The sequence below is a fragment of the Trifolium pratense genome, linkage group LG1 (genome assembly GCF_020283565.1).
Source record: "Trifolium pratense cultivar HEN17-A07 linkage group LG1, ARS_RC_1.1, whole genome shotgun sequence".
In the NCBI taxonomy this organism is placed as follows: Eukaryota; Viridiplantae; Streptophyta; class Magnoliopsida; order Fabales; family Fabaceae; genus Trifolium; species Trifolium pratense.
In genome coordinates this window covers 39138557-39155683 of record NC_060059.1, presented here as the reverse complement: position 1 = coordinate 39155683, position 17127 = coordinate 39138557, and the positions used below count along the sequence as shown (strand labels likewise).

General features: G+C 33.2%; 2 protein-coding genes across 6 annotated transcripts; one reads left to right on the top strand and one right to left on the bottom strand.

Moving 5' to 3' along the window:
• Positions 1-2767: 2767 nt before the first annotated feature.
• Positions 2768-6618, top strand: LOC123916323. Of its 5 annotated transcripts, none has more exons than XM_045967785.1 (5): positions 2850-3367; positions 3739-4359; positions 4525-4634; positions 5296-5419; positions 5535-6618. In XM_045967785.1, exons 2-4 carry the CDS (start codon positions 3764-3766, stop codon positions 5301-5303), a joined length of 714 nt encoding a protein of 237 aa, XP_045823741.1. In that variant the 5' UTR covers positions 2850-3367; positions 3739-3763; the 3' UTR covers positions 5304-5419; positions 5535-6618. The 5 variants fall into 5 exon arrangements, 4 of the variants coding, with proteins under 4 accessions (XP_045823733.1, XP_045823741.1, XP_045823725.1 ...); XR_006812109.1 differs by having other exon boundaries at positions 2855-3367; positions 3739-3969; positions 4086-4634; XM_045967777.1 differs by having other exon boundaries at positions 2768-3367; positions 3739-4634.
• Positions 6619-8341: 1723 nt separating this feature from the next.
• Positions 8342-12983, bottom strand: LOC123916313. Its single transcript, XM_045967751.1, has 9 exons — positions 12505-12983; positions 12190-12393; positions 11577-11634; positions 11316-11378; positions 10512-10587; positions 9604-9719; positions 9065-9154; positions 8834-8965; positions 8342-8733 (listed from the first exon to the last, which is right to left on the bottom strand). Exons 1-9 carry the CDS (start codon positions 12831-12833, stop codon positions 8599-8601), a joined length of 1203 nt encoding a protein of 400 aa, XP_045823707.1. The 5' UTR covers positions 12834-12983; the 3' UTR covers positions 8342-8598.
• Positions 12984-17127: the final 4144 nt, after the last annotated feature.

Sequence of the window (17127 nt, the reverse complement as noted above, 5' to 3'; positions counted from 1 at the left end):
AATAAGTGGGTTCGGCCCTTAGCCTTTTTTACGGCTCTAGTGGATAGAGAATTGAACACGGCGTGTAACATCCAAACCCATTATTTATATATTTCTACCTTTAGTAAAATCTTTTTCAAAATACGCGGCGGAAAATCAAAGTTTGTTATTATAAAAGTCATGGTTCGAGCATTACACTCTTCAATTAAAATAATACTAATGTAATTAATTAGTAAAACAATGTTTATACAAATCTTTGAATCAAATAATGTATTTATTGATTATACAAAACAACCTAGACAATAGACTTTATATACAATATAAAACTCTTTCTCGTGTCACAATCAGAGCAGAGCTTTACCGACGACTTGACATCGATAACCACAAAACCTGTGAATCTGGACCCCCAACGGTCCAGCACATAACACATAAAAGAGAGTTAAATAACATACTCAAAATATAAGTGTAAGTAAATGATACTTAAACACTTCTCAATAACAATCATGCATATACCATACATCTATACATATTCACCAACATCTATCATTCCATTATAATCTACCAGACAAATTATAATTCAAACATCACTTATACGTCAACAATTATCACATAACTCAATTACAAATAGGGATATACATAAAGTTCCTAATGTAATCTAACACCACAAATACATTGTTCAGATTATGGTCATGACGGACCCTGCGTTGTTCATTTTATAGTCATGACGGACTCTGCTCCTCACATACGGATTAACAATCAACATTTACCAAGTATGTGTCAAACATTATTTATCATAAAATGCACACATAATCCCTAATGCAATCTAATGCTTCACATTCATGTTATGTCCTCTAGACACCTCTAATGCATGTGGTACCATCGTCTTTATCAGAGTATCTCACCTCTGATATCCGTCTTTATCAAACAAATATAGTTCGATATCCTTCTTTATTGGACAAGCCAATATCCCTAAATATTCATGATGCATGCACTCAAAACTCATGAATATATCCATCAACAATTTTGGCATATAGCCCATCAACAATAACGTGGAACACTATCCAACGTCCGTCTTTATTAAGATAATCAATACCTTAATATCTGTCTTTATCGAATAACATAATTCGATATACTTCTTTATTAGAATAACATAATCCTAATATCCTTCTTTATTAAGTTGATTAACACCTTAATATACTTCTTTGACATTTAAATAAACATCATCAACACAATCATATTCCACAAATACAATAAACAACTATCATCACAATACAATTAATCATGGTTATAAACACCTAATTGCATGTTAGGATACCTTAAATCTATGTTACAAGTGCCTAATTGCACTTAAGACAATTATCAAAAAGTTGCTGTCACAGAGGCCTTCGCTGAGCGAAGGCTCAGCGAGACACAGCGAACCACACCAGTGGGTCACCAGCTCATGGCGAGCTGCAGCGAGCTGTGGCAAGCTGTTCGCCACACATTCGCTGAGCGAGGGCCTAGCGAGCGCCTCCTGTCAGGACAGTTCAAAACCTGCGTTTTCCACACCAATTCACCCAAAAATCCCATTTTTCATGTTATAAATCCCAAATGAGTTTGTATTCAAGTGCAACAAACATATCTAAACACAAAAGGACGGTTTATTTCACCGATCTACAATTTTTACTACGAAAAAGTAGAGATTTAACACTTTTACTCAAAACTCTCAAGAACACAAAGTTCTTGAGTTTAATCATCTATAAACTTCGTTTTTATCCAATAAATTCGTTCATACATCATGATAAAAACATATTAAGCATGTTATGAACCTTAGAATCGATTTCCATTAAGAAAATTCATCCAAAACTAAAACGAAAATGGGGTGGAGGAAGTTCGGGTGAGGAGAAATCGACATTCTCCCCTTCCTCGAGTCACCCACGAATATGAAATCTACTCTCTTACCTTAGATCGACGAACTCACGAAGATTGCTCCTCGAATCTCCCCTCCAAGCTCTTGCCCTAGCTCCTTGAGCTCTCCCTTCTCTCTAAACCCTCACAAGAACAAGAAAAAAAATGAAATGTTCCCTCTCTTCCCCTTGGCCATATGGCGCCTTCCTCACAAGTCCACAAGGCCCATTGGGCTTCAAGCCCACTAACTTGGCTCAACTCGCGTTAACTCTCACTAACTCGCGCGTTAACTAAAATCATCGATAAATAACTTAAAGTTACTATCTTACTTAAAAACCACGTCACCAAATAATTAAACACTTAAATAGTGAATAATAAATTTGGGTCGTTACACGGCGCGCCTCCTAGAAAGTGAGTGTGAAAATGAAGTGACCGTTTGGGAGTGTCGGCACCCCCTTTGAAAAATTTGAAAAACAATGTTCGCACGTTAGACGGCGAACTTGCATGGGAGCGTTCGCGTCCTAGATAGCGAACGCTTTCCCTATATATATGCATGGACCTTAAGACACAAACAATACACACATTCACCAACTTTTTTTTCTTCTCTAAACCCTTAAAAAAATCGCTGATTTTGGCCAAATTGGTATTTACAAGTCACGATCCAAGCATCAAGGAGCTCCATAAATGTAACAGCCCAGGTCCCACCAACTCATGTGGTCCCGACACTATCACCTCACGATTTTCTCTACCCCACTAGTAAAGTTTTTGCCTTCCGTGGGAATCGAATCATGTACTGTAGAGTTCAAGTACATGCATTCTCATAAGTTTTGAATATTCAAGAAATAAGAATTTATGCCATGAAAAACACGCTACAAAATATAGAAAAAAGATTATTGGATTTGGATCATCTTCAATTTTTCTTGATATTTTCTCTCATGCCTTTTTTTTAATGTAAGAATTGATAAATTAAAAAGAATAAAAATGAGAGAAACTCAACCCTTAAATTAAGAAAAATAAGGGAAAATTCAAAATGATCCAAACATCACAAAAAGTGATTTGAACGGGGTGGTTGCAAAAAAAAAAGGGGGTTTGCATTTTTAAAATCATTATGTAGTTTCAGAGAGATGCATAATATGGTAAAGTAGAATTGAGTTGAGAACCACCACTTCACTGCAACGAATCTCGGAACCGACGGCGGTGGAATCGTCCAGTCACCACTGAAAGTCGCGGCTTTGTTCAAGTGCAGAATGTATTGTTTTCAATGACGTCCAGATCCGTTTTCTTCTATCCGCTTCATCGTATCTATATATATCACCAACTTAGGTTCCCAAATTCTTCACAATCACTTCCGATCCAATAATCTATCAATCTTTGCATTCCTCTATTGATTGATCTGCAGTGAGTAGGATTGCTTGTGCTTCAGTTGCCTTTGGATTTTCGAAGCCTTTCTTCTTCTTCTTCTTCTAGATCTACCGTACTGTGCCAAGGTTCCATTTACCAGGTATTGAGAGATTTCTCAATCAAAATTTTATCTTTTATTTATTATGGGTTCTTTTCTATTAAAAAGAAATTATTTTTATTTTATTTAACTTTTTGGGTTGTTCCAAATTCAAATCGAACTGTTCTGTTGATGATGCTTCTGCTTTAGCCTTCTTTGAAACTGTTCTGTCTCTCTCTCTCTCATATGTTGTTTTCTGCACCTTACTCTTACTCTTAATTTAGTGTGACTGATAGTTAGATCTGAAATGAATTTGAAATATCCATTTGGTTCCTAACTGCAATTGTTTGTTTGTTTGAATCTCATGTGTGAGTGAGTGACCCTTATGAATTATGATGATGATGACATTTCAGCTCTATACTATATGCCTGCAGTGATTGATTGAAGCAAGATAAGATAATGGATAGAGTAGTTATGAGGCAGAAGAGATTTAAATCTATAAACAACTGCTATCACTCTGACTCGCATGATGATCATAATGCAACAAACAACAAGTATATGAATAGTAGTAATAAGAGTTTTATTCTGTTCTCAGAGCTCTCTCAAGATTTGATGCTTGCTATCCTTACTTTGCTTCCTCTTAAGTGTCTGCTTAACTCTGCAAGGTATGTCTCCAAATTTTGGGCTGCTGCTATTTCAGCCTACCTACCTCTTAAACCACCTGGTTTTTACATTTTTAAGTACAAGTCAACCACAAATTCTTATTTCTTGAATATTCAAGATCATGTCAATGGAAAACCTGAAAGGATTGCTTTGGGAACACCTTCCAGAATGGGACATGTAAGGGCTACTTGTCATGGGATATTACTGCTTTGTACTTTTTCTACACTAACTTTTGTAGTAAACCCCATCCTTAAGTGCTGCTTTAGAATTCCTAGTCTACCCACTAGTTCAAGACGGCTCATTGGTGTTCGATCTACTATTGCACGCGTTCCTCGCACTGCCAAATTCAAGTTGTTTGTAACAGATGTCCTAAATGTTTCGGGGGTCAACTGGTATGTTTTCTACGTCCTAACAATTGGAGTTGATAACACATGGAAAGAGATAGCTAGAAAAGAAGCTATCCTTGAGTGTGCTTTTTTTTGGGAACCAGTTTATAATGGAGAAAATGATGTTTATTGGATAACAAGGGATGGAGTGACTGTGATGGATGTTGACAGGGAAATTATTATAAGAGAGTATCCACTACCACCTCCACGAGTGGATGTTGCACCGTTTGGGGCTTTTTTATGGATGGGAGACCGTCTTTCTTGCATTGTTTTGTTTAAAGGTATTAGTAGAATTAACATAAAGTTTAAAGGTGTATGAGCCTACTTTTCTATCTTTTGAAAAGGAGGTGAAAGAGCCTACTACTGATAAAGTCAAAAACATAATGTGCAAGAGATATTTGGTTGGTTACTAATCACAATAATTCAACTAATTATAGATATATAGCTCCTAAATTCCCAATCAACTAGTAGATTAATATAGCCAACAATAGCTTAATATAATTAAACGTAAAGAAATTAAGAAAACAACTAGTAGATTAATATAGCGAACTATTAGTGAGAGGGGAAGTTGTACTTATAGCCTAAGAGTCACAACAGCAAAATGATGATTTGATATTGATGGTTTACTGAAATTGAAATTATTGATTGTACTCGTTGATACTGAATAATTAAAATTTTAGCTTTCGATTGATGGATATTTGAAAACATTGGTGAATGCTATTTGAGATAAAGTTTTAGCTCATTTGAATTTGTATGCAACTTTTCGAAAACACAAGGGGAAATTTAGAAGGAAAAATTACTTATAAATAATGCAAAGCACTAGCAGTAATTTCAAACAATAATATATGGGAACACCTTTTTGTTTTTGAAAGGACCGAACCATCTTGACTTTAACTTTTTGTAAGCGGAATCCTTAACTTCTGTTGATTTGAGTTTGAACAGATGGATAATATGGACGATTTCAACCATTTGTTGCTTGATGGTATGGACGCAGCATGCAAAGAGAAATTGATCATGGCAACTACTTTGGCGCTGTCGTTTGTTTCCAACCAAAGGAGAAACCTTGGTAATAATTGAAGTAGAGCAATCCAAAGTGTTGGAAAATATATTTTAGTTTCCTATTTTGTTATTTACAAGAGATTCTAGTTTTTTATTCACATATATTTGTTTCCTTTTTTCAGTATTACAGAGGAATGACGATGGTATATACAGTTTGAGAGTAGACAGACCGCAGCCAAGAGATCGATATCCCGTAAACAGATATACGTCGTATTTTAACAGAAGAGTAGTTACCAGAAAAAAAATAAATTAAAAGTGCCTGCTGCGAATCAACTGGGTAGTAGCAGTAGCAGTAGTAATGCTGCGAATCAACTGCATAATGATCAGATTGACCCGCCTGTTAATGATCAGATTCCGCCTCATACTTCAACGGCGGTTAATGATCAGATTGACCCGCCTCATACTTCAACTGCAACGACAGTTAATGATCAGATTGACCCTCTTCATACTTCAACAGCACAAACTTTTCCCAATAGAAAACGTAAGAGGGTTAATGATCAGAATCTGGGTAACGAACCTCCAGAAGCACAACCAGAAGAACATGCACAAGATGGGAATGAAATAGTTATAACGGTTAATGATCAGATTGAACCGCCTCATACTTCAACCGCAACAGCTGTTAATGATCAGATTGATCCGTCTGTTAATGATCAGATTGACCCGCCTGTTAATGATCAGATTGACCCGGCGGTTAATGATGAGGCGGAATCTGATCATTAACCCTCGGGTCAATCTGATCATTAACCGCCGGGTCAATCTGATCATTAACAGGCGGGTCAATCTGTTCATTAACCGCTGTTGCGGTTGAAGTATGAGGCGGTTCAATCTGATCATTAACCGTTATAACTATTTCATTCCCATCTTGTGCATGTTCTTCTGGTTGTGCTTCTGGAGGTTCGTTACCCAGATTCTGATCATTAACCCTCTTACGTTTTCTATTGGGAAAAGTTTGTGCTATTGAAGTATGAAGACAGTCAATCTGATCATTAACCGTCGTTGCAGTTGGCATACTAGATTATTCAATTACATTTCTCCAACAATCCAATATACACATAGGAACAATTTCGTAGAAGATTTCGAATGCGGAGGGATACATTCCTTCCCATTGTAGAAGCTCTTGGCAAAAACGACATTGCTGAATACTTAAGAAAACCCAACAAAAACGACATTGATCGTTTACGACAAAATTAATCATTTTTAAAATTATGTAATGTTATTTTAAATTATTTTTTAATTATGTCATTCTTAAAATTTGGCAATATTATTTTAAATTAAATTTCGTATTTTAATTATTTTTTTGAATTATAAAAAAATAGTATATACTAATTTTATAATTTTATCATTCAATCAATTTATATTATAAAATAGATAATTAAATAATAAGTTATTGTAATGATGTAGAGTTATTGATAGGACCCATTTTAAGATTTTTTAAGAAGTGTTTCATTGGAGGGGTTGAGTACCTATATTAGGTACTATTATTAAAAAACAATAAATTAGTGATGTGTCAATGTGAGACTCATCTAAATACTTAAAGTTGGAGTGCTTCATTGTGGATACTCTTAGCGTCTAAGTTGATACTTCAATGTATTAATAAAGGCGCCTTCTAGCATGGGAAAGGCACCTAGGTCTCCCACCATGGAAAATGACCTTTTAACCCGCATAGGTGAAACAGGTTGTAGTAGTTGCTTCAAATTCAATCTACAATTTACCAAACACAATCGTAAGATTCATCAACAAACTTAATGCATGAGGCTTGGTTTTCCCCACCCAATTTAAGAGGCACGACATGTAGATTTATTAGAATTGGACCATAGACAAAAGCATCTAGTACTACTAGTAGGATGGTCCAAGTAAGGGACACTCACAAGTACTAGTTCCAGGACAAATTAATTGTTAAGGATCAAAGCATGTTGCAGACACATTTTTGTTCCATTAACTCCATTCTAGTACTATATGTTCGGTTATACGATGACAAAAATTTATTTCAAATCGATTGATTCTGATTAAAAGTAAATTATATTTAAAATAATTTATGTGTAAATATATTCATGTAAAAGTGGGTTAAATCGTTTACGTAAGCTTAACTCAGTTGGTAGGGACATCATACTATATGTGCAGTAGCCGGGGTTTATACACCAGACACTTCACTTATTTACATTTGGAATGCATATTTTCCTTTTGACTCTATATTTTTATATTAATTGTGCAAGCTCTATAAATAAGTTTTGACTAAGGTAAGGTTACATTATTTCAAAAACCAATGTATAATTACATTAATATATTACTCGCCCACTTTCCTGGTCCTTTACTTGTCTTCAAATATTGTAAGAAGACATGAGCCATTCTAGATTTCTAGCTACCATGCCTTGCTCTTAGATCACAACACAAGTAGTGACCTCTTCCATATGGTCCCATTTCCAATAGGCTATATAAAATCCAAATTGTAATTAAATTAAATGTTGAGGATGCATTGCATGGGTCGGAAATGGTTAACTTAGAAGTTGGTTATGGATAAAATTTAGAGTTGCAAATGTAGCAGTGATCTTATATGGGTTGTGAACAAATTTAAAATCTTGTCCACCTTCTTATTGTATTTCTTATTGATTGGTGTAATTTAATACATGCTACTTGATTGATGAATTACTTCTTTTGCTCCATCCACGCATGACCGCGAACTCGTGATTTCTTGATTATGTGATAAAGGAGGTTTTGGAGAATTAGGAAAGGACTCATCTAAGGTTAGGCTTACTACTTAAATACTTAAGGTTGCTCAAAGTTCAAAGTGAGGCTCCCTGCTCTCGATAGGTCAAATTAAATGCTAGTAGTAAATAAATTTAGTGAATGCATGAAAATCAAAGACAATATGTAACAAATGTAAATAAATGCAATAACGGCTGAAAAGAAATGGCAAAAAAAAAAAAAAAAGTATACCAAGAACAAGATAGATGAATATATTTGTGTTGGATCATTGTGTATCAATATCTCTCAATATCCAATCCAATAAGTATTCTTAATAATGGGAGTTATCTTACACTAAGATTGTCTTCTAGATTCTTGAATCATTAATACACATATACAGCATGTAAGTGGATGATCTTCAATTATCATAACCAGATTCAAAGTTTGTAATAACCAAAACTATATTGCATTATATATGCAATGCAAATCTTCTGTTATAGCACTTCAATCCTCAAAACGTTTGAACCAATCACTAATGGTTGTGGCAAGGATTCTAATATCACTCAAAGAAAGAGATTTAAGTCTTTGAGCAACAGCATCTGCTGGAGTATACAACTTTCCCACTTGCCATCTTGGTTCCTGAAGTCGAAGTAACCACCAAGCAATGAAAAAGAAGCAACAAAAAAATAATGATGAAACATAACGCTTTTATAAGAATGATGGTGCGGAGAAGTTTTACCTGGATGCATGGTGTGATGTGGTTACCACTCAATTCTACTTTTTCTACTGTCCCACCAAAGGATTCCACGCGAGGCTTGAGTGTTTCTTCAACAATATTTGTTTCGTCAATTGTGTCGGAATTGAATTTCACCTTATTAAGAGACAAAAAGAAAGACAACATCAGACACATGTTACTAATGCTCGCCATCTTTCAAAATTATAGTTCTGATATATAGGGCATCGGACAAACCAATAACGTGTGTTTGACATTGTATGAAGTTTTAAAGCAATCGCGATTTTCGGATGGTGTTGGCTTGAACTCTGAGACTCCCTGCGTAACCTGACAGAGATATATACACACATCGATAAGAAATTACATACATGTATATACAACCCATTAACTTGTAAAAAGAGTGTGTTTTAAGTATCACGGTGAAATTTTCCTTGCAAGACATGGATATTTAACCATGCTCACGTTGGGCTTCGTAGTTTTCAATCATTATCTGTGAAGGCATTCAAGTGTTACATTCAATCACTTCTACTTTCTCAAATCATTACCAGTGTTTACATGTCAATGTCGAGTCCTTTGTTAGTGTTTGTGTCAGTACTTCATAGGAGTATATCATTAGAAACCATGGTCACAAAGATTTTCATAAGCTTTTATAGATTAATCTAAGGGATTATAAGCATCAAATGGAAGAAAAATTAACTGGAAAAAAACTCATGGATGCGGTAGGTAAATAATCAATAACTGGAGTCACAAAACCAAAAGCAATATTTAACACATACCTCACTCATTACTAAAGGCAGCTGATCAACAAATTTAGTTATAGAGTTCAGAACTTCCCGCTCACTTTCCTGCAGAATTGATCCAAAAGTATCCAGCGCCATCTTCCATGCATCTCCTATGCAAGTTGCAGATGGCATGCATTATCATTATATAACTATAGGCACCGTCATATTATGACCAAAAAATAACTCTAAGCATAAGCCAAAAACGGAAGACAGTCAAGAATGTAGGTGAGATGATTAGGCTCAGTCGAAGAAAGAAAAAGTCTAATTGTCAGCCGATGAGCCAAAGCTTCAGTAAATGTGTCGGACTTATGAACGGTGTTACTAGGGTTCCGGAAGATCACAAAGGAAAATTACGACACTTCATCCCAGTGCCACAAATCTAGGAGAAAAGCGGATTGGGGGCAAGGATAGGAATAAAGCCTGCTGCAAGTAACAGAATGATGTGGCCACGAATTTGAACTAGGGAAAGGGGAGAGCTTCTCCTAAGAAATAGGGCCGTGGATTGAGGAAGCATGTCCATCACTCAAATAACCGTTATGTTATTGACACAAAAATAATTCTAAGCATAAGCCAAAAACAGAAGACAGCCAAGAAAGTAGGAGAGATGATTAGGCTCAGTCGAAGAAAGAAAAAGTCTAATTGTCAGCCGACTAGCTTTCATCAGAGTTATGTTCTTAGAAGATGAACAACAATTTTGACCTTTCATAAATAAAATAACAATTTTGGGTGTCAGAAAAGGACTTATTTAGAACAAAATTATTGTACCACAATTTCTAAATTCTCTAACTGGTGTGAGGTGATAATGAATGAGTAGGACTGTAGGATTAATATAAAGTAAATATGTTTCGTATTCTAAAAAATTTAGCAATGGCGATATTGCTTCCTCGTGAGTTGGAAGATACCTGGTGCATTTCTAGCTATTGAGTAAATAGGATTTGCTTCCACGACCGGCATCATCTGGCTGACTGCAGGTCCCAACTGCAGGACAACAATGCAAAGTTTTGAATCATAATTGAGATAAGCGACTTACACACATGTTTTGAATCATATGAAATGCAGTATGAAGATGAATGAGATAAGCTCTTTCAAAGAACATATTTACTCCTTAAGGCCGTAAATGAAATTATGTCCAGAATCATATTTTATTTCAGTGGTTCTAATGATGTATTGAATGGTAAGAATAAAAGGGAATAATCGATTCCACCAAAAATAGAATTTAATGTTCTTGACTTAATAAATTTAGCTTAAATTTTCAGCAAGTTGATGGTGTGACACTAATGCTTATATACTAGTTGAACCTAATTGCATGTATAAATGTTATATTTCTAGTACATTTCTGGATTTAGTATGCTTAGATTTTTTCCATCACCACCTTAATTACTTTGCGTAAATCAGTAAATTATCTAGGTATGTCAATAAATTGTGTCCAAACAATGAATATTTCTTCAAAGAACATTCTTATTAAAGCCATATGTTACGAAAGCAATATTTAGTACTTCTATGTAACATAGTAAATTCATTCTACAAACTAAATTTTAACTTTCACAACAAAACTTTCTGCATCGACTGGCAAGGTGTATATAGCCTATCGGAAATATCCTTAATCACAACCACATAAATCAATCACTCTAAAAAGGTAACCTATAATAATGATTCTTAGATAAACTGCATTATTAGCATTCAACAAGTATGAGTATTGTTAATACCTGCTCAAAGTAAGGGACCGCCTCTGTCGCTGGTCTGTTGTTGTAAGCGATTACAGCATTAGCCTTCCACAAGAGATACATATCTTTTCATCACATTCCTTGAATTGATATAACTATAAGTCTATAAGTTTTATTAAAGAAAATAAAATTTTAAAATCTGCATTATACTTCCATAAAATAAGATGCTTATAAAATTTTAATTCAATATAATACTATATCAAAACCCTTTTTGTACTCCAGCAGCCATAACAATAGCCAAACCTTGGGTAATTTCTCAGAAAATAAGCTTCCTATGAGTACTTGAAGAAGTGCACCATTGCTAAAAATTGAAAAGAAAAAAAAAATGTTACTTGACCTTAATTCATATAAGTTTGGTACTAACTAAAAAGTTTGGTACTAACTAAACTATGAAGCATCAACACAAAGATGAACCGACACGTCGACACAAATAATAATTTATGAAAATAGAATAACTCAATGTAAACATGTGTCGGTGCCGACACATGTTAACACGTATCAGCCACCAGACACACTTTCAATCTAAAGTGTTAGGGTCTTTGACCTACAAAAGGTAAGGATTGGACAGAACAAACAGACCATAACACAGGACAAAATTTAAGGAATTGAACAAATTTTATCTTATACGATGTTTGGTGGACAAAAAGTTGTCCCGTGGTTCAGTGTGTGACAAAAATTTCAGTTTTTGTCCGGTTCTTTGGCCCCCCAGTTTATCCAGTCTCAGGAACAGTTATAAAATCAAACACGGTACATCGGAAGTTGTTTTGTCTAGTCCCTTATTTTTTAGCGAATCAAACGCGCCCTTAATGTACTACTACATACTAAACAAAACAAAACAACCCAGCTAAGGGCTTACCTATGGCCAACAGAGAAAATAGGAAGGTCTCCAAGCTGTGCAGGTGACAAATTGGCTTGAGGCAATCCAGAAGTAAGGATTGTATCCAAACAAGTATGAAACTTCTCATATACTTGTTTGGCAGCAAGAGAATGATCAAATGTCACATTATAAGGCACCACCACAACAACAAAACCTTCTTTTGCCAATAACTCTATTAGATATCTACAATTTGCAAAGTAAATAAAAATTGAATATTTTATATTACCAACAATCAAAAAATCAAACTTTACATTAAAAAATCAAAAGGGTAAGAGTGAATAATAATAATAATACCCATAAGTAAGTTGAGGAATAGCACCAATGAAAGCACCACCAATGAATTTGATTATAGCTCTAGGTTTGGTTGAAGTAGGTGGTGGAATCACAAGACAAGAGTCCAAGTTGTAAATCTTGCTATTGTCTCTTCCAACATACGTATCAGAAGCTGTTCTTGTAGTAGCTGACACTATCTTAGTAGACATAGATTGAAATTTGGAACATTTGTTGAATGAACAACCATTTGGGTGTTGGTGTCTGAATCCATGAAACACAAAGAGATACCTAGGATTCTTCGAAGGGAGTGTGAATTTGAAATTTGAGGCTAAGAAGGAAGAGGTCGCCATTGGCTTATGCAATTGGAAAGTGTTGTTTGTTAAAAAACAATGGTCTGTCCGTCTGTGTGTTGAAGAATTCGCCACGATTTTGTGGCCTCTCTATGTTGTTTAAAATAATGAACAATCAACATATTAACCTTGCCTTAATGAGTTTTTTCTAAGACGAATAAGTTGAGATAATTAAATTAGTTTATGCTAAGGCGAATTTTGAATTATCAACTTTTTTTGTTGGGTCGTGCTAACGAGTACTCCGGATATTAGTTAAGGATACTAAAAGAAATAATTTTTGCATTGAAAAAAACAATTATTTTACTTTAAAAAAATAGATTACACAAGTTCCAATACTTTTATACCATACTCGTTAACTAGTGCCCCTAGGACGGACACTAGAGGGGCACTTATTAGCATTTTTTTGTTTACAATGATAAAGTCATGCAAATATTTTATATTTTTAAATTTTACTTATAAACAATAGATTTTTAAAATGAATTATTGTGTACAATTTTTAGTAACTATTTTTTGTTAAAGTTTTGTTGGTAACTATGAAAATGTGAAAATAATTTATTTCATTATTTTTAAAAATGTATTATCTCTGGTTAACATTGTATGCCTCTTAAAACTTTCTTTCCGTCCCTTTTTACAGTGTTACCAAATAATGGATCTATTCACCTACTTTCTTTCTCTCCTCTTATCTTTCCTATAAAGCAAACAATGTTAAAGAAAAGTGTGCATGTGGCCATTCAATATTTTTTAATAACATAGCCACCTTGGCAAAAATGAAAAAACATATAGCTGAGATTTATATGGTTCAATGTTCATACACCAGATGAAGAAACCAAGTGAGAGGTTGAAAATTTTGATGAAGTGGTGCAATGAATGAGAATGTATTAGTTAGAGGGTCAGAAACAGTATTTTCATTTTCACTTTACATTTATCAATCTGCACTCTGCATACACAGTCCTTTCTTATCTCAGTTCCTATCTCTTAATAAATACTGTAAAACATATCTCAGTCTCCACATCTTCAATTGCCAACTTCATCTTATCTCAGTCCTTATCTCTTAAACTATCTCTTAAAAAATACTATAAAACATATCTCAGTCTAGATACCCAGTGACAGTCTCCACCTCTTCAATTGCCAACTTCATCTTATCTCAATCCTTATCTCTTAAACTGTCTCTTAATAAATACTATAGAATATATCTAAGTCTACATAGTCAATGACATTCTGCCTCTTAAATTGCCAACTTCAAATATGTTTTAGTTTTATTTCTTAAAAATTGGGCTTGTTATATCAAATTGTCTGTAATCTCACAGTCAAGTGCTTGAACATAATATATAAAATGGGTATAGTCAATTGCATATTAATTATGGACTCAAACTCACCATGCTGCATTGCATAAAAATTGATCATTCATTTGGGCACGAAATTGATACGCGACTTGCCCTTATTGGATGAGAAGATATTTGTTGAGTCAACATTTTGTTTGATGGTATATGGTGGTAATATTAAACATGGTTGGGCCAAATAAATAACAAACAGACTAACCTTAGGTAAAGTAAATCATCAGAGGCACTTTTCTTAGAATATAACCGATTCTTCTCGATGATAAACATGTCGAGGCTATCTCAATACGCGAGAAATAGACACCGATATGACTCGGGCCTTTCTATGAAAGAATTATTTTATAAACTAAGTTATTGTGTTTGAACAAAAGTTATTGCTCTACAAAAAGTATATCAGTAGGTTTTCCTTTATATGCTCTACTCATGAGTAATAACAATAAATGAGAAGATTAAGGTAAGGTGTGTTAAAATTATGATGCACGTTAAACAAATTTAATTTGAGAGAAACAATAGGAAACTTAGTTATTAATATATGATTTTAGAAACAATAGGAAAGTTAGTTACCAGTATATGATAGTGTGAGACCAAGTTAAAATTGAATAATATTTTCATTATTCTACATAAACGTGAGAAACTTCATTTGGAATGGTATGAAGAATATGGCCATGCATATGGTGAGCTGGAAGAAAATCCTTCAACCTTTGCATTTTGATGGTATGGGTACGAGGTCTATGCATTTTTAGAATTTAATGTTGCCCTATTGGGTAAGCTTGTTTGGAGTCACATTCTAAATTGTGGGTGTTTTTAATGTCGAATTCACCCCTTGCTTCGTTAATACTATTGAGGATTGTTGCATTTGGAAGAATAACTTCAATGGAAATTACACTATAAAAGTACGTATAAGCAAATTTACAAGAAAATTTACCTGATAACCATGAGAGTCATAGGGACAAAAGAAATTGAATTCAATTTGAAAATTAAAGTTGTATTTTTAATCAGAAAATTATCACAAATCCATATGTCCAGTATCGCTTTCAAAATAATTCTCCCAATAGTGTTTTTTTATCTATTAAGTTCTTTTCTAAGCGGCTATTTTTATAAAAAATAATAAAATAAAAAATATGGTGTGCTAGAAAAAAAATATTATTGATGCAACGGAGAATGTTATAGTTTAGGTGATTTCCTTGTGTTATGAAATACTAGGGATAAATCCGTGCGTTGCACGGGTTCGATTAAATATATATTAAAATATTTTTATAAATGAAAAATAATAATTGTTATAAATATAATAATATCATATAATTAAATGATAGATATTAAAATAGCTTATTTAACTCCTCTTTAATGTATTATTGGTCAAAAAAGAATAAGAAAATATGAGACATAAGAGCAATTTAAAGTTCGCTTATAGAGATGTCGTAAAATAAATTATAGCCTTTAACTTTTAAGCTTTTGCATAGGTCATATACATTCAAATTATTTCTAATGTAGTTGAGACATACATTTTTTTTTACAAAACATATCAAATCCATGGTTTAAATAGAAGGAAAACTTCCGATCAAATTGACGTGCTCCATGTGATACATGTGAATAGATATTAGTTATATAAAGACCATGGTTACATTGAGAATCATTCCAACAATCATAAGATTAAATTGTAATGAGTGTTTAGTTATCATTTCATTATATTTTTATAAATTAACTATGCAAAGGTTAATTTATAGCATAAGAAATTAAAACTCTTTATGCAAAAACCACAATAACACATGGAGTTTAATTCTTTTCATTTTAGTGTGCCGTTTCTTTTACAGATAATCAAAAGTCACACTATTAATTGGTGTTTCCAATTATTTGCAATTAAGCATAAAATAAATCTCATAACCGATTTCAATTATTTTTTCTTCTATGGACTAATAAGAGACATGTTATTGTTCTCGTATTTATCAATTCTCTTTTCTAAAAAGTCTGGTATCAAATATAAAATTATATTCATAGTTATACAATAACTTTAGTAAAATTACATATTATTAATTTTTTTCTAAGGAAGATTTTTTTTTTTTTATCAGAGAATTTTTTAATAAAGTTGGACGCAAAAATGTCAATATGGCGCAATTCAGTTTTTTCTCAATTACATTATATACTATCATTTATCATTATAAGTCCAAATTTAGAAGAAAACTGAGACAAATAATATAAGAATACATAATTGTTTGTTGATATATCTTCTTGTGAGAATTTCATTTTAGAATTCCAACAATCATGAGAATTTGATGGCCATAGTATCATTTATGTCTCTCTCTAAACCATAACCGAGATATAAATTTGTAGGTCTTATAATATTAGTTGGTCACTTTTAATTAAATTTTTCATTTTTCATTATTGATATATTCTTTGGTATGAAATTCTCTTAGAGGTGCCACATCATCACAAAGAAGGCATAAGAGCAATTCAAGCTTCCTTTTAATAGTAAAAGATGTTATATCAATTTTTAAGATATAATTTGGCCGATCAATATAATAGATATCCAACCATAAAAATTATGGATTAACATATATGAAGAATATGAAATACAAAATGGATAAATAATAAAATGGTGAAACTGAATATACAATAGATGATAAGATATTCTTATATGAGTGACCATTTGTTTTACAAATTTCTCGTAAGGATGCATGAAAATCAATAGATACTTTAGTCAATATTCTGCCATAGAAATCAATAAATTAGTGAAGGCATACATGAAAAGTAAGAAAAAAACATAAGACATTATTAAAAGTTGAAGAATACGTACCCAAGATTTATTTTGGAGAAAGTAAATGATGACTCAAACAAAAAATCTATAAATTAGTAAATATTTTTTTCTTCCTCTGGTTCTATCACATAGATCTGGAGTAAGTAGACTAAAATAATATAACGGTTTTATGTTATCGATAACAAATGAACAACCAATATTAATA